The 21,061-nt window shown below is 38.7% G+C and overlaps 5 protein-coding genes across 7 annotated transcripts; 2 read left to right on the top strand and 3 right to left on the bottom strand.

The window, feature by feature from the left end:
• Window positions 1-1,062: 1,062 nt before the first annotated feature.
• Window positions 1,063-1,770, top strand: LOC104783976 (uncharacterized). Its single transcript, XM_087509468.1, has 2 exons — window positions 1,063-1,465; window positions 1,709-1,770. Exons 1-2 carry the CDS (start codon window positions 1,063-1,065, stop codon window positions 1,768-1,770), a joined length of 465 nt encoding a protein of 154 aa, XP_087365594.1.
• A 71-nt stretch (window positions 1,771-1,841) lies between these two features.
• On the top strand, window positions 1,842-10,247 carry LOC104780867 (uncharacterized). 3 transcript variants are annotated; one of them, XM_087510474.1, is made up of 9 exons: window positions 1,842-2,082; window positions 2,273-3,802; window positions 3,905-7,202; window positions 7,297-7,487; window positions 7,582-7,726; window positions 7,989-8,187; window positions 8,281-8,547; window positions 8,629-9,272; window positions 9,360-10,247. In XM_087510474.1, the coding sequence occupies exons 2-9, from the start codon at window positions 2,427-2,429 to the stop codon at window positions 9,936-9,938; spliced, it is 6,699 nt and encodes a 2,232-aa protein (XP_087366600.1). In that variant the 5' UTR covers window positions 1,842-2,082; window positions 2,273-2,426; the 3' UTR covers window positions 9,939-10,247. The 3 variants fall into 3 exon arrangements, with proteins under 3 accessions (XP_087366600.1, XP_010503707.2, XP_010503709.2); XM_010505405.3 differs by having other exon boundaries at window positions 8,275-8,547; XM_010505407.3 differs by lacking the exon at window positions 1,842-2,082 and having other exon boundaries at window positions 2,360-2,598; window positions 2,721-3,802; window positions 8,275-8,547.
• Window positions 10,248-10,307: 60 nt separating this feature from the next.
• LOC104780865 (putative calcium-binding protein CML20) lies at window positions 10,308-11,887 on the bottom strand. The gene is made up of 6 exons (XM_087510475.1): window positions 11,745-11,887; window positions 11,228-11,382; window positions 11,112-11,139; window positions 10,860-11,012; window positions 10,692-10,794; window positions 10,308-10,604 (listed from the first exon to the last, which is right to left on the bottom strand). The coding sequence occupies exons 1-6, from the start codon at window positions 11,745-11,747 to the stop codon at window positions 10,537-10,539; spliced, it is 510 nt and encodes a 169-aa protein (XP_087366601.1). The 5' UTR covers window positions 11,748-11,887; the 3' UTR covers window positions 10,308-10,536.
• An 807-nt stretch (window positions 11,888-12,694) lies between these two features.
• LOC109132517 (uncharacterized) lies at window positions 12,695-13,760 on the bottom strand (the record flags this gene model as incomplete). Its single annotated transcript, XM_019244159.2, has 2 exons — window positions 12,695-13,042; window positions 13,127-13,760. Coding segments are annotated over 2 exons (720 nt in total), but the record flags the coding sequence as incomplete, so codon positions are not given.
• Window positions 13,761-18,238: 4,478 nt separating this feature from the next.
• On the bottom strand, window positions 18,239-19,341 carry LOC147946040 (zinc finger BED domain-containing protein RICESLEEPER 2-like). The gene is made up of 2 exons (XM_087509467.1): window positions 18,467-19,341; window positions 18,239-18,242 (listed from the first exon to the last, which is right to left on the bottom strand). Exons 1-2 carry the CDS (start codon window positions 19,339-19,341, stop codon window positions 18,239-18,241), a joined length of 879 nt encoding a protein of 292 aa, XP_087365593.1.
• Window positions 19,342-21,061: the final 1,720 nt, after the last annotated feature.

The raw sequence follows: 21,061 nt of genomic DNA, 5'->3' as shown, positions 1-21,061 counted from the left end.
TGAAGACATTATCGTGGACTTTTCAGAGAACTTTTTCGGATGAGATTTTTTTTTCTTAGAGAATAACTTTTAGAGACGATTTGCGGTCCCCATAGACGGCGCCAATTGTAGAAACTGGATTTCCACAATGAATTTTTTTATGGGGGAAAACAAATTCAGTAAAGTAAACTCTCTAGAAAACCAATCTAAGCTTTGATATTAGAAGAAAGGGAATTGATCTTTGAAGAACTAGGGTTTCTATTGCTAAGAACAAGTAGAGAACTGAATAATTGTATTCAATGATGGATGCTTTACAATGGAGAAGTCTTTCCCTCTTTATACATATTCGTAGATTGCACAATATATTAACTTTCCTTATCAGACGAACTGAAATAAGGAAAGTTACTCTATCTCTTAGATCGGCCGCCGGGCGAAGTGGAAGTCGGTTCTTCATCCTCGAGGCCGGGCTTCTTCTACCCGAAGTGGGCTTAAATGACCTAACTGAGTTCTTAACCGGATTCCCAGTTAAATAACCAAATTGTCTTTCTGATTTAGTTCGGTATGTCGAGGATGCTAAATCCCGCACCAACAATTGTTCTGCTTCTGAACACACAATTACGCGAACATTGGACGATGACACTGGTTTCGTTTCGTCGGAAACGCAAAGGTACAGTATATGGGGGTTTTAAACTTGGCCCCTAAGCAAACACATATAATTGGTCGATTAGAACATAATTTTTTTTGAAACAATCATTTATTTTGGTTTTAGTTAATATTAAAGAAAAAGGAAATATGTGGCGATGTCAAAAAAAGCACAACAAAAATAAAAAACTAACCCTAGTCTTCTTATATAAGTATAGGGATCTGTTTTGTAAATAATTTAACCCTAGTCTTCTTATATTTCCTTTTTCCTAGATACAATTCCATCTCAAATTTGGAAAACTTTTCTCTATATAATCAACTAATAGTAGTCTCATCTTCCCACATTATTTCCATTAGTCTCCTTATTTTTTTTCTCTCTCTCTCTCTCTATAATCACCGACTAGTCTTAACTTTGCGTTTGTTTTTCTTACTCTAAAAACGATGGCTGTTTGCGACGATCTCCCACCACCATGTCTGAACGGTCATCGCGTGAAGAGAAGAAGCACAAAAGAGAGAAGGATAAGAAGGAAGGAACTTGAAGAATTGATCAGCGCAGCCATAAGAGCCGCTCATGTTGCAAGAGACAAAGGGTTTTACATCGTCTCTCCCGAAGCCATACGATGCGTTGCGATCCTTAGACAGATACGAAGCTTACCTCTAAACGCTCGGCTTATCACCAAGACCGACGGCTTTTCTACTCTTCTATTCCTCTCCAAGAATGGTAACCCTAAAATCCTCTCCGAGTCGCAATCCGTCATTGATCACTGGAGGGCATTCTCCAAAACAAAAGTCGTCAATAATGGAAGAGAGAGGACTACGAAGATTTCATCATCAATGAGAGAGAGTATAAAACTAGGGTTTTTTTTGTTGAATAGGGTTTAACAAATATGTAAGAAACTAATGTCTTTGTGTTTATTCGAATTCCAAAGTTTTACATGTTGATTCACTACGAAGATTTCATCATCAATGGGAGATCGTACTATAGTATAAACTAGGGTTTTTTTTTTGTGAAAAAGGGTTTAACAAATTTGTAAGAAACTAATGTCTTTTTGTTTCTTTGAATACCAAATTTTTTACATGTTTGCAGAAGAATCAAATCAATCGTCAATAAACCAAAGTAGCATGCCATGTAACTCAAAAGCAGAGTAATGGGGTAAATATGATCAAACTGATAATCATGGGCTAATAAAGAGATGATTAGTTAATACGAGGTCAAAAACATAAAAAAAGAGTAAAGCTTCTCCTGGTTTATCTCTCGTGCCTCAGCTTTGTTTTTTTTTTTTTTTTTTGTTCGTATAATTTTTTTAATTTTGGTTTTTATTAAACTCCGACAAAGAGGCAGTGAGTAGGGGTAGGGCTTTCCTTTTTTTTTTCCGACGATTCGTTCCCTCGCGCTTCGTCGTCTGACATCAGCGCACTTTAGCCACCGTCGTCGTTATCATACGCCCACCACCGCCGAAGGTACATATACACACGGGGGTCCGTTTCGAGCTGATTTGAATAGAGAAAACGAAACCCTAATTCTGTCGATTTCCATCACTTTTGATTATCATTTTTATCTATCTATGCTTCAACCTAAGCTCTCTGGTTTATCTCAAAGGATCGAATCTGGAAATTGATTGTTTTGGTTTTTGGTGTTTTTTTTATTCAGGGGAGAGAGAGAGAGAGAGAGAGAGAGATTCTTCGATTGATTTTTTCCAAATTTTGATCAATTCGTCAGTGAAGTAGATCTGAGGCAATAAGACTGCGGACGAATTTGACTGGGAGAGAACCAGATCTAGGTTTTAGGGTTTGATGCGTTGGCGATGTTCAGTGATCGGCGGAAGCGGGATATGGCTAATCATGGAGATGGAAACAAGTACGCGTCTGTGAATCTGAATAAGTCTTATGGCTATCAATCTCATCATCAGTATAATCAATTTGGAGGTTATGGGGCGAACCGAGGGAGAGGAGGAGGTGGTGGTGGCTATGGCGGTGGTGGAGTTGGAGGAGGGGGAGGAGGAGGAAGTATGGTTGTCCTTTCACGGCCAAGAAGCTCGCAGAATGCTGGGCCGAAGCTATCTGTACCACCCCCCTTGAACCTTCCTTCCCTCCGTAAGGAGCATGAGCGTGTTGATTCATCTGGTTCGAGCTTTCATTCTGGTGGAGGAATCACTGGGACTGGAACCAGACCTGCTTCATCTGGTATCGGATGGAGTAAGCCTGCCGCTACAGCTACGGATGGTGATACTGCCAACCATACTGCTGAAGGTGTTACCAGGGGGAGTAATGGGTTGAATATCTCCCTTGCTTCTCGTGTTGGTGCAGCTGAACCTATGGAACGAGCTTTTCATCATGTAGAGAAAGTTGCAACTTTGAGGGGTGAAGATTTTCCGTCCCTTAAGGCTTCTCTGCCTTCAGCTTCTGTATCTGGGCAGAAACAGAAGGAGGGTGTAAATCAGAAACAGAAGCAAGGTACAGTCGAAGAGTTTTCAAAAGAGCCGAGAGGTGTCTCTGGTAGTGGCAGTTCACTTGTAGATATGAGGCCTCAAAACCAGTCTGGGCGTAGCCGGCTCGGTAATGAGCTCAGCGAGAGTCCTAGTTTCTCAGATGGATTACATTCATCTGAACAAATGAGGAAAAAAGATTATTTCCCAGGGCCACTGCCTCTTGTTCGTTTGGCACCTCGCTCTGATTGGGCTGATGATGAGCGTGACACTAGTCATGGCTTAAGAGATCGGGACAGAGATCATGGCTACTCAAAGAATGAACCATTTTGGGATAGGGGTTTTGATCTTCCGAGGACTCATGTCCTGCCCCAAAAGCATGCTACACCTAATTCTTTTGACAAACCAGGGCAGCGTGAAAATGAACCTATGAAGTCCTCTATGACTCAAGTAAGACCAGTTAGTGGAGGAGAAAGGGAGGCCAACGCTTGGAGAGTCTCCGCACCACTCCAAAATGAAGGTGCACATAATAATAAAAATATATATGGAGCTAGGCCGTCTAGTAGGGGCAGAGAAGCTGCTAAGAAAAGTAACTACGTCTCGTCATCATCAAGGGAAAATGTTTGGAATAATACTGGAGCTAGAGAGGCTCCATATCAGCATGGAGGAAGACAGCCATGGAATAATAATATGGATAGCTACAGCAACAGAGGAACATTTAACCGGGACGGGTATGGAATGGAACATCAAAATAGGTACGGAACAAATTCAACCAGTATGGCTCTGCTTCTATAAGTCTGCTTACTTCTTGTAACAAGATTTTCCTAATTGATGCTTTCAATATTAACTTCTTGCAGGGGTAATCGTCCCTTCTTCAAAAGTGACAAACCTCATGTGGAAGATCCTTTCATAAAAGACTTTGGTGACTCTGGATATGATGTCCATGATCCATTCCCAGTGCTTGGTGTTGCTAAGAAGAAGAAAGAGGCTTTAAAGCAAACAGAGTTTCATGATCCTGTCAGGGAGTCATTTGAGGCTGAACTTGAACGAGTTCAAAAGGTGCAGGAAGAGGAACGCCGGCGGATCATTGAGGAACAGGAAAGGGTGATGGAACTAGCTCGAACCGAAGAAGAAGAGAAACTGCGGCAGGCTCGCGAGCAAGATGAGCAGCAAAGAAGATTAGAAGAAGAGGCTAGAGAAGCTGCTTTCAGAAACGAGCAGGAGAGAGTAGAGGCTGCAAGGAGGGCAGAAGAGTTGAGAAAGTCAAAAGAAGAGGAGAAACATAGGTTGCTGATGGAGGAAGAAAGGAGGAAGCAGGCTGCTAAGCAAAAGCTTCTAGAGTTGGAAGAAAAAATATCCAGGAGACAGGCCGAAGCTGCCAAAGGTTGCAGCAGCTCTTCAACCGTTTCAGAGGATAAATTCTTAGATATTGTTAAAGAAAAAGAGTCTGCAGATGTTGTTGACTGGGAAGACAGCGAAAGAATGGTGGATAGAATTACTACGTCATCAACTTCAGATCTACCAGTGCCCATTAGATCTTTTGAGAACAATGCTGCTTCTCAATTTTCTAGAGACGGCTCTTTTGGGTTCCCTGATAGACAAAAGCCTACTTGGAGAAAGGAAGATATTGAGAGTGGAAGCAATTCGAGATTTGTTCCACAAAATATGGAGAATGTTCCACATAGCCCACAAGAAGAGTTCTTTGGTACAACTGGATATCTCAGTGCCCCTTCCTACTTCAAACCAGGATTCCCAGAGCATTCAATTGATCAGAGTTGGAGAATTCCTGGAGATGGAAGGACCCATGCTAGGAATTATGGGATGGAATCTGAATCTCGTGAAAGTTTTGGAGAGCAATATGGTGAACCTGGATGGGGACAAAACCATGGCCGTGCACGCCATGGTCCATACTCTACTTATCCTGAAAAGTTGTATCAGAATCCGGAGGGAGATGACTATTATCCTTTTGGAAGACCAAGGTATTCAGTAAGGCAGCCACGTGTTCTTCCCCCTCCCCAGGAGTCTAGGCAGAAGCCGTCCTTTAGAAGTGGTGAGGGTGAGCATCCTGGTCCCTCAACTTCTGTTGGAGGGATTAATTATAACCATACAGGTAGGACTAATTCGACCGTTCTGGCCAGTTATATAGGGGATCTTCAAGATCATCATGTGCTGCCTGGAAGTGGTATCGATGAACATCATCAGTTTGATAGCAAGCTGACTGGAAAATGTGACTCACAGTCTTCACTTTCCGTTACTAGCCCACCTGACTCCCCCGTTCACCTCTCTCATGATGACTTGGATGAATCAGCAGATGCATCTGTCTTAGCTACTTCCAGAAAGGGAGAAGATACTGGTTTACTAGAGAAGAGGGGAGCACCGAATATCCCTAGTGACACTGGAAAGGATAGTTTGATGATTGCTACAGGCTCTGTGTCTTGTTGGGATAATGAAGAGTGGACTCTTGATAGTAATGAACGGTTGCAGGAACAAGAAGAATACGATGAAGATGAAGATGGATACCAGGAGGACGATAAAATACACGGGGTAGATGAGAACATAGATCTCGCTGAAGAGTTAGAAGAAATGCATCTCGAGGATAAGGACTCTAATCTAGTCTTAGGCTTTAATGAAGGAGTGGAGGTTGAAATACCCAGCGATGACTTTGAAAAATGTCAGCAGAACTCCGAAGCTACATTTCCACTTACTCAGCAAAGTGTCGATTCTTTAGATAATGATAGACCTTCTATTGAGAAAAGCCGTGGTGAACAAGCCGCCCAACCTGTTGAAGTTTCTGATCCGTTGAGCATGCATAATGTGTCTAGGAACTTCCAGGGTGCTGAAACCATGATGCAGAACTTATCAATTCACCAAAATAATGGTCGGCAGTCATTTGAGGTGGCCAATAAAGTAGGCTCCACAAGTAACTCAACCGTTTCTACTCATCCTGTCATACCCCCTCACAGCACTAGTCTGCATCCATCATCTCTTCAGACAGCTATTCCTCCTGTATCTACGACATCAGCACAGATGGAGGAGCCTGTTAAGTTTCAGTTTGGTTTGTTTTCTGGTCCCTCGCTGATACCGTCTCCTTTCCCTGCCATACAGATTGGTTCCATCCAAATGCCACTTCCTCTTCATCCCCAATTTGGTTCCTCGCTTACCCATATGCAACAGCCCCAGTCTCCTATCATTCAGTTTGGTCAATTACGATATACATCCCCAATATCCCAAGGAGTGCTGCCACCACCACATCATTCAGTTATCCAAGGGAATGGTTTATCGACTTATGCTTTGAATCAGAATCCTGGACCCTCGGCGACTGTTCAGCCTGGTCAAGGAAATTCGGGTAACCTGATTGCTAGAAATGCAGCAACTTCTGTCTCAAACCCTCAGCTTAGTGTTCTTAGAAGACCGACGAATGTTTCTGATGGGGGCACACTGAAGAATGCTAATAAATCTCTTGTGGGAGCGAGCATTGAGGCTGCTGTGTTACCTCAAAAGCAACCGGAGTTGTCTGGTAAGTCGCAATTACCTTCTCGAAAAATGAGTCATGGAAAATCAAATTTTGTTGAAAGACAATCAGGATACCAAGTCCAATCCGACACTACTGCAGTTAGAAATTCTGGCATGCGCTCATCAGGTACTGCTGAGGTTTCTCGGGTAGATTCCGGTGGTAATAGAAGATATCGGCGTCAGAGGGTTGAATTTAGAGTTCGGGAATCAAACTGGCCATCTTCTGAGGACAATCGAAATGGCAATGGAAGGGCTCACAATTCTACAAAAAACGGGAGTAGAAAATATGTTGTGTCCAACAAGTTCCAGAAACAAGCCTTGGATAGCTCAGTGTCCGGTTTGAATGCTATGCAGAAAACAATAAGTGGGGGTTCATATGAGAATAGACTTGGGAAAGATGCTGTCGTGAAGAATCCACTGAGTCCAAATTCTGGACAAGCAAACCTTAAAAGAAATATGATTTCTGAAAAAGAAATTGATGCACCTTTGCAGAGTGGAATTGTTCGCGTCTTTGAGCAACATGGCATTGAAGGTCCTAGTGACGATGATGATTTTATTGAGGTAAGATCAAAAAGGCAAATGCTTAATGATCGCCGTGAACAGAGAGAAAAGGAAATCAAGGAAAAGTCTCAGGCATCCAAGGTTCTGATGCATTCTAAATACTCTAGTATTCTACTTGTGAATTGTTACGATGTCTGAGGTAGTTCTCACTAAAAGTGAAGTTGTTTTCTTGCAGGCATCCCGAAAACCTCGTTCAACTTTCCAGACCAGTACTACTGCAGCCAGGTCCAACAGAAGTCCACCAGCCAGCCGAGTTGCAAACAATAAACAATTTAATCCCGTCTCCAACAGACAGCTGTTAGCACCAATTGGCACACCTTCCCCTAAAACAGATTCCCATGCTGATGAAAAATCTGGGAGCAATAAGTACGTTCCTCTATTTGATCAACTGATGCTTTTTTTTATTTGCAGAGATAGCTCCCCTATGATTATGTTTTTTACCTTCAAATTCATTTGGCAGGTCCACTCAGGCAAGTAGTGCTCATCAAGTTATACCCAAAAATGATCAGAATCCAGCGTCAGGTTTAGTATTCAGCAACAAAAAGGTGCTGGATAATAGTCATACATCTGTGGGGACTTGGGGTAACCAACTCACCTATCAGCCGGTGAGTTTGTATTGCTCAAGGTTTCGCTAACTTGTTTTGACTTGGGTTCATGTTCCTGCAAAAACGGAAACAGACATCCAACAAAAATAAATATTTCTATATGAATTGATAAAATGGTTTACTGAAAACATGAAGAGTAAGAATTTTGTTACAAAGAAAGTCATAGTAGATAAAAATCTGAGTAGTTTTTGACTCTTTCTCTACTACCAGTCACGGATTACGCCTATGCAAGTTTCTGAAGCCTTTTGATATTACCTTGTAGGTTATGGCCCTTACCCAGAGTCAGCTTGATGAAGCCATGAAACCCGTATCTCTTCTTTCATGTGTTTCTGTTGAAAATGGTGCCAACCGAATTAGCGAGCCGAGTCCGACACCAGTATCTGTTGTGCCAAAGAACAGTACTTTTTCAAGCAGCACAATTCCAATAAATTCATTGCTTGCCGAGGGCAAAATTCAATTTGGTGAGTTGCTGGCCGGAACACCTCGATTGTCACTTTTGAAGTGATTCGTCTTTGCATTTAAATGATTCATCTTTTCTTCTCTATTAGGTGCAGTTACATCTTCAACTGTTATCCCTCCCTGTGGTGGGCGTACGGAGAACGATAGCTCTTTATATTTTGAAAAAGATAATAAACATTGCAATCCATCATCCACTGGCATGGAGATTTGTGAAGCAGAAGCCGAAGCCGCTGCTTCAGCTATTGCTGTTGCAGCCATAACTAATGATGAAACCGGTGGGAATGCCTCGAGTACTGGCCCTGTATTACCTGTTGAAACCAAAATTTACGGAGGAACAGAGTTAGACGATGGGTCAGCAAGTGGTAATATTTGCTTTCTGTCGGGTTTATGCATATTCCCAAATGGTTATTTGTTGTCTGAAGTAATTTCTTTCGCTTTGACAGGTACTGTTGGTGGAGAGCCTAGTCTATCAAAAGCTGAAGAGTCTCTCATTGTTTCTCTCCCTGCAGATCTTTCAGTGGACACCCCTATCTCTCTGTGGCCACCAGTACCAAGTCCACACAACTCAAACCAAATGATCAGTCACTTCCCGCCAGGCCCTCCTCATTACCCTTTCTTTGATGTGAACCCCATGTTAAGAGGACCCATCTATGCTTTTGGCCCGCACCATGACGCAGGAGCAAACCACCAATCACAGTCCCAGAAAGGTCCAGGAACAGTTTCTGGTCCACCTACGACCTGGCAACAGCAGGGTCATTCAGGAGTAGATTCATTCTATGCTCCTAGTGGTTTCACGGGTCCTTTCCTAACCCCACCCGGTACTATTCCTGGCGTTCAGGGCCCTCCTCACATGTTCGTTTATAACCACTTTGCACCCGTTGGACAGTTTGGCGGGTTGAGTTTCATGGGCACAACTTACATCCCATCTGGAAAACAACCAGATTGGAAACACAACCCAATCGTGTCTTCTTCTCCGGTTGGAGGAGATGGTGATGTAAACAATCCAAATGTGGCCTCCATGCAATGTAACATTGTGCCTGCGTCTCTTCAGCACCTCCCTATGCCAGTGTTTGACCCATCCTTCCAGGTATTTGATCCCATCATTATGATTTCCAACAATGCTAAGTAGTATCAGAATCCAGTGACTTCATATTAATTTTCATGGTGTGGTCAGTCTTCTTCTCAGGAGATGCCTGTCCGAGCACGGTGGCCTTACATGCCATTTTCGGGTCCTCCAACAATGCAAATGCAGAAACAGCAGGAAGCAGCAGATGGCTCCAATCTTCCATCACCTCAGTTTAACAACATGCTTCCTCCTCCTCCTAATAGATATCCCAACATGCAAGCATCCACAGCGGCAGATGCATTGGTGGAGTCCTCAAATGCTTACAGTTCCAGTTCCACTTCATGTGCTCCACCGCCAAAGGCCACCACCACCTTGTCTAATCCCAACAGAAACAACACTCAGAATCCAACTGGTCCTGGCTTCAAGCCACCAGCACAACAACAACAACAACAACAACAATCTTCTCAGGAGAAGAACACGCCGTCTCAGCATGGTAGTGGGTCTAGCCACCACCACCAACAACACCAGCACAACCGGAGGTCAGGCTTCCATGGCAGAAACCAACCCATGGCAAGAGAGAGAGGTTTTCCGAACAACCCAAAGGTCAAGCAGATCTATGTGGCTAAGCAGACTGGTAACAGCAACGCCTCTGCTTCCTCCACCACCAACACTTCCCCCTCAATTTGATGATTCTTCCCCATCCAGGTCCGTTCAGATATGTAAACTCTTTCCAATAACCCAACCAGCTTTGGCTTCATAAGAAGATCTGGATTTTTTTATAAATCAATTTTCCCATACTTCCATTAGCTTTTCTTTTTCTTTTTTGTTCTCGTTAGATAATTAGATTTTGTCTCTCTTTATATGGGGACCTTGGTATGATGTTGGTAAAATATTGCCGTGAGGTTTTCGGTGTAGAATACCCAATTCACGGCTCCAATGTATCTGTTGTCAACATTATCTTTATCTTCTTCAAAATAGTTACACTTATTGAATTAATATTCTATGTTTTACTTCAGTGGAATTCATTTTATAGTCCATCGCAAATTATATGGCATAGAGGTTCAACAGAACTTATTAAGTAACCAATGCGCGCTCCTAAAGTTTTCACAGCAGACTCATCATCAGCTTATACATCATCAGTTCATCTTACAATACAAAGACAGACCAATACTTGCCATGAAGATAAGCTGCTATAGATAAAAACTGATAATAAATATCTTTAGTAATATTACAGATAACATATAGGCCTCAGAGCTCATCAATATTGTTAAAAACAACGACCTTTCTAGTTACCACCATAAGTTGTTCTTCTCATCATCCTCATAAACTCATCCATGTTAACTTCACCATCATCTGCAGTTTTTGAGTTATGTAGTATATCATATATCAAGCTTTGCACAAGAGAAAGAAAAAAAAAAGGAAAAAAAGATAGAAACTTACGATCTCGATCTGCTTCTTCAACCATTTCTCTGATCTCAGCATCAGTGAAATTCTCACCCAAGTCCTTTGCCATGCGTTTAATATCATCAATAGATATCTTCCCCTGAAATTTAAGTAGTAGGTCAAATATCTAGAGAAATTAAGACATAAACTAAAGAGTAAATATACATTTTTGTCAAGATCAATGATCTGGAATGCTTTGGTGAGCTCTTCTTTTGTGTCTCTTTCACCAATCTTAGCAGTCATCATATGAACAAACTCATCAAAATCAATGGCTCCACTTCCATCTTTGTCCACATCAGCTATCATTTTGTTGATTTGCTTCAAAAATCAACACATCGAGGTAGGTATATATATATAAGAATCAGAAATAAACAATGAATCTTAGTTAGCAAAAAACCGAAAAAAAAATAATAATACCTCTTCTGTCATTTCAAAACCAAGCGCCCTATCAAACATTGTAAATTCAAGAATCAGTTCCCAAAAAAAAAAATCACATTGAAAACGAAGAGAAAACATACAAGCCCAAAGATTACCTCATAGCAACATTAAGCTCTTTAGCATCAATGGTGCCAGACCCATCAGTGTCAAACAGCTCAAAAGCTTCCTTAATCTCTTGCCTCTTCTGCGTTGTCAACCCATGATGACGTCTCGGTTTCTCTTTCCTCGAAACACCTCTGTACAAACTCGACTGCGGTAACAACAACACCAAATTCAAAAATTATCATATTAAACTATCCAATATTTTCTTTTTTAAACATACCAATAACAACACAAGGCAGAGCTCAAATCACTAAAAACCAAATCTCATCTCGTCGTTTTTCATGAAATCTAACCAAGCCAAGTGTAGGACAAAATAAAGATCAAATTTTTAGACTAAAACCTTCATAATCATAGAACCCTAATTTCTTCATTCGATGATTCCAAAAAATATCCCCTGTTTTCAAATCAGATCTTATATAACCGACAATGCAAAATTGTGTTAACTATAGATCCTAATCACTACACCATAAAAGAAAAGACAAAGAGCAGCAATCAAAGGTACGAACGAACCATCTCAGCAATGAATCCAACAGATCGATCGATGAAGCAAAAGCTCTTTTCAATTTGCGCGTCGGGAGAAAAATCTAACGTTTCTGCTTTTCCTATTCTTTGCTTTCATACTAAAAAAGTAAAAAAAAAAAAAACTAAAAAGCGGTAACGAAATGGGTCAGATGGGCCTAATAGTGCAGGCCCATAACTAACACTAATATATTTTGAAACCCCATGACCAACACTTTAATCCCACACTAATAAAATCATCATAATTTCTCTTTTTTAAGGCATAAAAGAAAGAATAACATCTACGGAGCTTGTGAGGGGCTGAGGGCTACAGAGGTAAAAAAAAAAAATTGAAAGATTTACCATGATTAAGATTTGTAATCAAATTGTTATATCAATTAAGTTTCAATCATGCCGTGTTTCTTATTTGAGGTCTCTTGGGCACAAAATCAACTTTGTTATAGCATACAAGTGTAGTAGATTCATTGTCCCTAATGTCTAACAAGATCACATTAGTTAGACGTGGTACGTGGATAATAACTTATTAAAGCTAAAAGATTTTCTGAGGTGGACTTTCTGGAATTTTTAACTTAAGAGGAAGAAAATGTAGCATAAAAAGTTCATGAACTTGTATTTGTATTTTTAATCAAAACTAATTGACAATTACTGTGTTTTTCTAACCATTGATCTTCAACATGCCAACATTGTACCATATCAACAATGTTATAGATGATAGACAGGTGTTTGTGATTGGAATAAGTATTTACATTAATTAGTATTCATATCAATCAAAATCAGTTTTATCTGAAATGAACCAACATACACAAAAATCACGTACGTTTACTTTAGTTTAATCATTTATCAAGCTAATATATTACACATGTGTGTATATAAGAGAAGCCACCACCACGCCACGCCCATGACTGACAAAAGTCAAGACTTAACAGAATCTAAGAATATACTTTTGCAAATGGAGCTCTGTTGTGTATATATATATATATATATATATCAAATCAAATCATGCAACAATATACAATAAACAATAATGTAATCTATAAACAAGTTGTGTCCCAAACATAGTTATATACTACTACTATATAGTGTGTTGTGTAATAATAGATAATATTACAATGCTGACTGAACTCCACCCGACTTGTTTGGCCGTTTCAATTGACGTATCCCTTTCCGGAATTAATTTGTATCCCCAACACGTTATAATCATTCTCATCTCGGAGGCGATTGGTTCACGGTGCACGCCACCACTCTCGCCCACTGCTTCAGCTTCGTCTTCACCGTTTGCGGATCATCGCCTATTCAAACCAAAAACAAAAATTGATATTTAATATCAGTGAATTGTCTATATATATGTGTGTTGTGTATAGATTTATACGTACTGTTTCGGTATACGGAGTTGTGAGGACTGGTATCGCCGTCGGAGGAGAGTGAAGAAGACGACGTTGTGGTGGATTTGTTAGAAACGGCGTCGTTGTAGCTTTTCTGAACGGCGAAGTAGAGTTCCAGCGCGGGAAGCGTGTCAGAAAGTCTCTGATCCGCCATCTCCGGAGATCCGAACCCGAACCCGAGTTCGAAACTCGCTTTGAGCTCGTCGAGATCTTCGTCGGTCAAGCTCTTCCCCCGGCGGAGGTAACGGTGGCGACGGGAGACATCTTGGCGTTTTGACCAAGCTTCTTCGCGGATCAGATCCGGAGACCAAGAGTGCTGTTTCAAGAGAGAAGTAGAAGAAGAAGAAGAAGGAGGCGCGTGGAGACGACGCACTACCCCCGGCGAGGGGGTGTGCGGTGGAGGAAAGGTTTTACGATCAATGGCTGGTTTTTTTTTGGTAATTAAGTCGAAAATTTTGGGTGAAAAGGTTAAGAGAGAGAGAGAGAGAGAGAGATTTAGTTGAAGATTAGTTATAAAGGAAGTGGAGAAGATAGAGAGAGAGAGAGAGAGAGAGAGAGGTGTCGCCGACGCATCAGAGATATTGGGCCGGCCCAAATCATGATAATGACCTGGATATTTTAGAATTGTTTTATTTTAATTTTATTAAATTATGTAATGTGTACCTTTTTTTTTTTTGACAATCTTGTAATGTGTACCACCTAGAAATATAACTAAGCTAACACAAGTTGGTGTTGCATAAATGGTTTAAATACCTGAAAATGTTGGAAATTCCTCTTTTTTATTATTAGAATAAAGGTATCAAAAAGTCTGATACAAAATTGCTTTTGTGGGTTTTATGTATATGAAAAACACTAGTGGGTTGATATAGTTAAACGACCTTAAGTGTTGTAACATCATCATCATCATCTTTATATAATGTCCTTTCGAGATTAAAAGATACTGTTTTTAGATTTTAGCAAACGATATGGATTTGACTTATTTTAGGATTGTTTCTATGGATATTTTTGTTGGTCCAGTCGGCTTCTTACGGCCCAATAACTAAACCATACATAAAGCTGTCTACGGTCATTTACACTTGCTCATCTTGATCAAAAACTAGATAACATTTTGGGATATACGATAAGATTAGCAACGATATTTTGATTCGAGTAGCTAGAAACAAAATAGGAATTGGAGCTAGGTCAAGCTTAGATTGTTGAAGATCATATATATTAGTCTATTAGAGATATCACAACGTGTAAATCACTAATGTCCAATCAGGGAAAAATCTTTTCATGGCCGGTTGAACTAACTGTATTAAATAATACTTTACTGCTTGAACTAGTTGTTGAACCAAAAAAGGGTCCAGTTTAGACAATGTGAACCAACCTCAGCAGACTCATTATGTTTGGACCACAACATCATAGCCGATGATCATTAAGTCATAACTCAATATTGCGGGTAGAGTCAGGTGGAGGGTCTTTTACTCGTTAGAGTTTGATTAGCCGCATTGCTGCATTGAATATATAGGCTTGCACTACCATTTCTAATATTTATTCATGATATACGGTACATTTTTATATCAGAAGAATGTGGTGCTCTATGATAATCATCACTATTCGAAACCTTAAATTGAAACTGTTGACGTGCAGTTGAAACTTCTTTTGGAAACATCAGAAAGAAATAATTTTTTTTGAAAATAGTCACACGAGTTGAATTTGTTATAAGAATTTCGAACATTAAATGTTAAAAGTAAAATTTGATATATATGTTATACTTATGTATATGATCATGCACTATGCAACTTTTGCTTGATTTATTCTTACTGATTGTTCGTCCAATGTAAATTCGTAAATTCTATTATTCATGTGAATCGTGATTCCACAATATAACTAAACTCGTTCTTATATAAATGTATCATGGCATGCCCAAAAGTTTACTATATCTACACATAAATAGAATTTTGTAAATTTTGAATAAAATAGTTAATCTGTATGAGAATGAAAGTAAAACGAAGACCTGCAAAATCACATTGGCCTAACCTCAATCCAACATTTTTTTTTTTAAAAAGAATCAAATATGAAAAGTTATGAAGAAAAACAATGAGAAGCTCACTTTATCCTTCACCACCGCATGCACGCACGCTTCTACAATGGTAAGCTTTTATAGCCACCCTAAAACCTACCAAAAGAATCGAATTATAAAGAACAGGACATGAGATATCGACCACACGAGTGCTTATCATCTTTTGGATATGTAAAAGTATTTATATTTTATCAAAAGTAGATTTGTGTATGAAAAGGAGGTAGCGAATTAAGCAATAAAGTTTCTCATACTTTATATTAAAAAAAATGTTACTTTCACTAGAATCAATCGTCTCTTTTATTAGTATAAGTTTCGAACTTTCGAATAGTAATCTGATGAAACGAGGAATAAATTTTGATAAAGTGTTTATCTCGGTTGTTAAGAATTTTGACTTAGCAACCATAAAAACTATACTGATTTGGTCATATATATCATCTCGGTTGTTAATAAAGTGTTTATTCATTCGACAATTTAGTGGACGTATATTTTATGTCTTTCTAATCTTATTCTCATTAGACTTATAATTGAATTTGGGCTACTAACAGTGCTAGATTTTAATCATAATTTTATAAGAACATGAGTAATGTGTTTATTGTGTATCTGTTTTTAAACTTCTAATAGCAACTTGATATGGCTATATGCATGCAGATATGGTCTACTTGTTCTCTTAATTATTCGTGAAATAGGTTATCGTGGAAGGTAATAACTAATACTAATGTACTAGGCACATGGGGGGGAGCTAGATAACCCACTCTGAATTTATCTAACTAAGACAACAATTGTAGTAGTTAATATAATAGTGTATCATAAAAATCATAGCTAATCTATCGTTGAGATCATATAGGCCATCTTTGTGTAGTTTGATATTATATTCGAGTGGCTCACCTTAAAATGCGACAAAATCAACATTTGTTTAACAAAAAGAACTATTAAAAAAACAAGTATTGTATAACTATTTTAAGGTCCTCTCATTTTTATTAGCATGTAATTAAAACTATATTATAGTTAAGAACTAAAGAAGATATATGTGACTTTGTTCAAATTATATTTAAAAAAAATTAGATCTGATCATAATTCTTTACCAGTGCTAGTAAACTTTTGTAATGTTGATATTTAGATAGTGATATTATAGTTAAATACATCACCAAACAAATAAAAGCAATTACGAAACCAACCCCATCATGCAACAAGAGATTTGACATTTTTCTTACGAAGACATTGAACCAAACCAAAGCTGTTGGACCAAATTGAATGATCGATTGTTGTGATTGAGTCTTAAAAAAAAAAAAAAAAAAAAGATTGTTGGGATTGAGTGTGGACATAGCAACGGTCGATATATAGAGTCGAAGCCACACAAACGGACCAAACTTGTCTATGATAATGACTTTTTGTAACGACACTTTCAATTCAAGGTGATATTGCCATAAATTTCGTCGACATATTTGTCAAATATATAAGGAACATCACGTGAAGTCCACGGTGTTTGACCTTATCATTTGTCGTCCATGTTTAATTTAAATTGATATGGATGATAGTCAACTAGAGCTTATAACTAATAATATATCATGTAGCATTGTTTTAATCTGTTTCATAAGTAAATGAGTTGAGTATATACTTTAACAACAACAAAAACAACAAAAAGAAGTAGTAAATGAGTATATTTTTTTCGATGGCCATTTACAAAAGTAATAATCATTTAACTATAAAAATCTTATATATTTATCTAACATTTATACATCTATATTGTGTATTCAGCTAGCAATTGAACATTAGACTTGTCGTTGTCGACGTACATACATCGACGTGAAGAAGGAGACTATTTAACATGTTCCTGTTTTATGTTATACGTACATGAAGAAGTAAGAAGACCAAATCAGAACAATCAAATAGCTTAGTACACACACGTCTGCGAAGCAACAAGATTTGAATGGGAAATTATTTTAGCCAGACGACCACGACAACATACATATTCGTATATATTAAATGAACTAGTTGCAAAAAAATGGCACCTTCCCATAGAACTCCTACAAAAAAATCATTAAAAGGTTTTTTATTATGTGGTTGGGACAAAATGGACCCTACAAATGTCACACAACTTCAGTCTTCAGCTAACAATTAAACATCTAACTTGTAAATGTTCCTAAAGCTTCACACCCAGACAACAAATACTCCTCACCTTATGAGAACATTTCATTAACTCTTACCCTTACCTAAGTCTAACCTTTCACATCGTGTATGTTTATGTATAGACGAAAAAAATGGTCAATTTTAATAAATAAAATACAGTATGGTCTTGTCATGGATGATAATCCCAAAAACCTCTTACAAGTTAGTAGTATATTACTACTACCTACAGATCTGATCCAGCTTCTTTTCTGCTCCATTTTCTTTTCTTTTTTATATGATCACGAGATCTAAGGTTGTGAATTGTGATCCATATTTCTGAAAACCACAATACGTTGTGCTATAACATTAACAATGTTTTTTTTAGTGAAATTGTTTATTTAGTAGTGCATAATAATTCGTTCTGGAGGTTCGGCGGAAACGGGTTGTTTGGGTCGGGTTATTCGGTTATTTTCTAATTCGGGCTTCTTAAAATTTCACCGAATTAAAGTTAAATTGAAATACGGTTCGGCTCAGACGGTAATCGAGTAAATCGGGTCGGTTACCTGATTTAATTTTGCATCCGAAAATAATTTCTAATTCGGGTTAAATAACTCAAATTAAAAAATTTCTGAAGTAAACAACAAAATACAACCTGCTAAGTTCATGTACTAGTAGCTTAAAGCTGTGTTAATGAGTTTAAAGGCTTTAAGCTACTAGTACAGACTATTACATACCATTACAGACCATTAGAGAAGCTGCTAAACTAGCATTTTATCTAGTTTAAGCTAGCATTACATCAAAAAACCAATCCATCAACAAAAGCATGTTACTTCGCATCAAAAAGTAGTCAAAAGAGCAGCTTCAAAATCAGTAGTATACCATCCATTGTTAACGCTGCATTCCGTATCAAAAAGGACAAAATACGCAACTTCCTACCTGTGAAAATCATAACAAAAACAATGTTAAACAACAACAAAAACAAAACTTATATGAACACTTAGTAAGAACCACAAACATACATGTCATACTATGAAGAATCATGGAATAGCTTCTGTTGGATTCCGAGAATCTACACAATAAAACAGATGCAAGAAATTAATACAACTTATAGCTATCAAAAGATTTGTTAGGATAACTAAACCGAAAGAAGTTAAACTTACCAACTGAGAACATCATAAGGCATCCCCAACCTGTTCTCTACTCGCGGCTCAGGTTTCTCTGCTAGATACTGTTGTAACTCATTGTAGTGTTCTGCAGAAGTCTTCAACCCAACCACCTTGTCGAATATTGAAAGTATCCCCTCACAATCTTCATCATCTGATAACTCAAAGACGGTAGACTCTGGCTGAGAACTTGGGGTGTCTTCGATGGCTTCTGGTGTGCTCAGCTTGTAACTGTAATGCTCATACAAGTTCTTCATAACATCTGAAACTTTCGCATTGAGGTGTCTAGACTCGATTGTATCCTTACCATATAGCTGGTCAAAGCAGAGAGAAGCAAACTTCATCTTGTTTCGAGGGTCAAAGACACTGGCCACAATCACTAACGGATTCATGTTTTTCAATCCATCCCAATACTTGTCAAACTTATTCCTCATAACATGTGCTTGCTTTCTGATCTCCTCATCGGGACTGGTACACTTACTCATCAGGTTCCTCTCAATGTCGACAATCTCATTGTAACAGACAGTGGAACTAACTGAATTGGAGGCAGAGAATATCAAGGTGCACTTATAAAAGATTTTCAGAAACTTGACCAACCTTGCAATTTCCTCCCAAGTAGAACTAGTCGGCGTTCCAACTCGTTTAGCCTTTGTTTTCTCATCCTCTTCCTCAATATAATCACAGTACAACTTGTCCTCAGCTTCCATCTTCTCAAAAGCCTTCCTCAACTTCAAAGCAGAACTCAACATCAGATATGTTGAGTTCCAGCGTGTGCAAACATCGAGTGGCAAACTCCCTCTACACAGTTTCCCTGTGTCACACCTTAATGCGAAAGACTTCAACCTAGTGAATGATGACCGAACATACTTCATTGCATTCCTAACTTCAAACCATCTCCGACAATCAGATTGAGGATATGTGCACAACAACGCATATGTAGGTAATCACCATCTCTAACTAATGATTCCTCTCCTCTCAGCCTTAACTGAATCTTAAAAGCATCCAAAGCCTTGTCATTGTTCTTCGCATTATCGACTGTCACCGTGAAGACTTTCTCAATTCCCCAATCATCTAAGCAATCCAGCAACTGCCCTGCAATGGTGTCTCCTTTGTGATCTGTGATGACCTTAAAGCTCATAATTTTCTTCTGCAATTCCCATTCACTATTAATCCAGTGAGCTGTGATCACCATGTAGTTGTATCCGTAGTGAGAGAAACCCTTTGTTTCTCTAAACTAAACAAGTTCTTCAGAGCTGCCTTCTCTTGCAGATACATCGCCACAATGTCTTTAGTACTAGTCCTCCTAGATAATGTACTGTACATCGGCAAGACATTGAAGCAGAACCGCTTCCATCCCTCTTACTCTACAAAGGAGAGTGGCAACTCATTCACTACTACCATCTCATTAACTGATCTTCTAAACACCATCGGGTCATACTTAATGACCTTCAGATTCCCATTGTTATCACCCGTTATAACCTTCTGCTTGTCCTTCTCTACCAAATCCTTTTATTGCTTGCATCTATTAATGTGACCTATCATCGGGCTAAACCTACTGCCTTAGTATCACAAGCTATCTCTGCTGCACAATACTTACATTAGCTCTTAGCTAACTCTCCTTCCCTTTCCAGAAAATGTTCCCAAACCGGAGCTCTTTTTGCATACTTCTTTCTTGGTTTTGGTGGCTTATCAGTACCAGATGGAGGTCTTGGACGCTTCTTTCCAGATACATTTGGTGCAACATCCGCAGTTGCATCTTCTTGTTCGGGTTAAACTGTAGGCTCCTTATCATTTTCATCGGCCATCTACAAATGATTTTACAGCTCTCATTAGCTCATAATAACAATCAACAATACAAGTTGCAAATAATGAAACAAGATCATAAACAAAGTAAATATAAAATCCAACCCTAAATAAGCTAATCAGATGGTAACGAAACGGGGATAGACTAATTGTTAGCTGAAGAACAACGAAAGAAGATAAGCCCTAACTTTCGAAATAAAATTGAAACCGAAACCCTAATTTTTTTGAATAAAAAAATTTAGGGTTTCGGTTTCAATTTTGAATATGCTAATAGGTTGCTATCGAATCAGAGATAAACTAATTGACTAAGAAGATAAACCCTAAATATTCAAAAAATTTAGGGTTTGGGTTGGAATTTCTTTATGAAATGTTGCTAACGAATCGAAATAGCCAAATTGACAACCAAAAACAACTAAAGAACACAAAGAAATTGAAAACAAAGAACAACAAAAGAACTGACCTTTACGAATTTCTCGGCTGCTCGCAGATGTATCCGTAGAAGTAGAACTCTCTAGAAGAGAAGAAGTAGAAGAAGATCAAGATGAATTGATGAAGGAAAATAAACGAGATTAGATCGGAGGACCGGATGAAGTGATGAACTTCTCTCTCTTTCAGAATCGCATCATGCAGTCTGCGGCGTCGAAGAAAGAAAAAAGTGAGAAAATTAGGGTTAATACATATGGTTAGATTTATATACTTATATGGATTTTCATTAACCGATCGGTCCGATTACCGAATCAAACCGAACCAAAATCCGATTATCAAATTAAATTTTACTGACCGGTTATT

This window comes from Camelina sativa, chromosome 4, assembly GCF_030686135.1.
Source record: "Camelina sativa cultivar CO46 ecotype springtype chromosome 4, ASM3068613v1".
Lineage (NCBI taxonomy): Eukaryota > Viridiplantae > Streptophyta > Magnoliopsida > Brassicales > Brassicaceae > Camelina > Camelina sativa.
This window is presented reverse-complemented; position numbering and strand designations above follow the sequence as displayed.

What these genes read in the sequence shown, in the direction of transcription:
- LOC104783976 (XM_087509468.1), top strand. Translation starts at nt 1,063, where the DNA reads ATGGCTGTTTGCGACGATCTCCCACCACCATGTCTGAACGGTCATCGC. An exon ending in TTCATCATCAATGAGAGAGA is followed by an intron (nt 1,466 to 1,708) that starts GTATAAAACTAG and finishes ACATGTTTGCAG; the next exon opens with AAGAATCAAATCAATCGTCA.
- LOC104780867 (XM_010505405.3), top strand. Translation starts at nt 2,427, where the DNA reads ATGTTCAGTGATCGGCGGAAGCGGGATATGGCTAATCATGGAGATGGA. An exon ending in GGAATGGAACATCAAAATAG is followed by an intron (nt 3,803 to 3,904) that starts GTACGGAACAAA and finishes AACTTCTTGCAG; the next exon opens with GGGTAATCGTCCCTTCTTCA. An exon ending in AGACGATGGGTCAGCAAGTG is followed by an intron (nt 8,548 to 8,628) that starts GTAATATTTGCT and finishes TCGCTTTGACAG; the next exon opens with GTACTGTTGGTGGAGAGCCT.
- LOC104780865 (XM_087510475.1), bottom strand. An exon ending in TCATTGATCTTGACAAAAAT is followed by an intron (nt 10,795 to 10,859) that starts GTATATTTACTC and finishes CTTAAATTTCAG; the next exon opens with GGGAAGATATCTATTGATGA. An exon ending in TGAAGAAGCAGATCGAGATC is followed by an intron (nt 10,605 to 10,691) that starts GTAAGTTTCTAT and finishes CAAAAACTGCAG; the next exon opens with ATGATGGTGAAGTTAACATG.
- LOC147946040 (XM_087509467.1), bottom strand. Translation starts at nt 19,341, where the DNA reads ATGAAGTATGTTCGGTCATCATTCACTAGGTTGAAGTCTTTCGCATTA.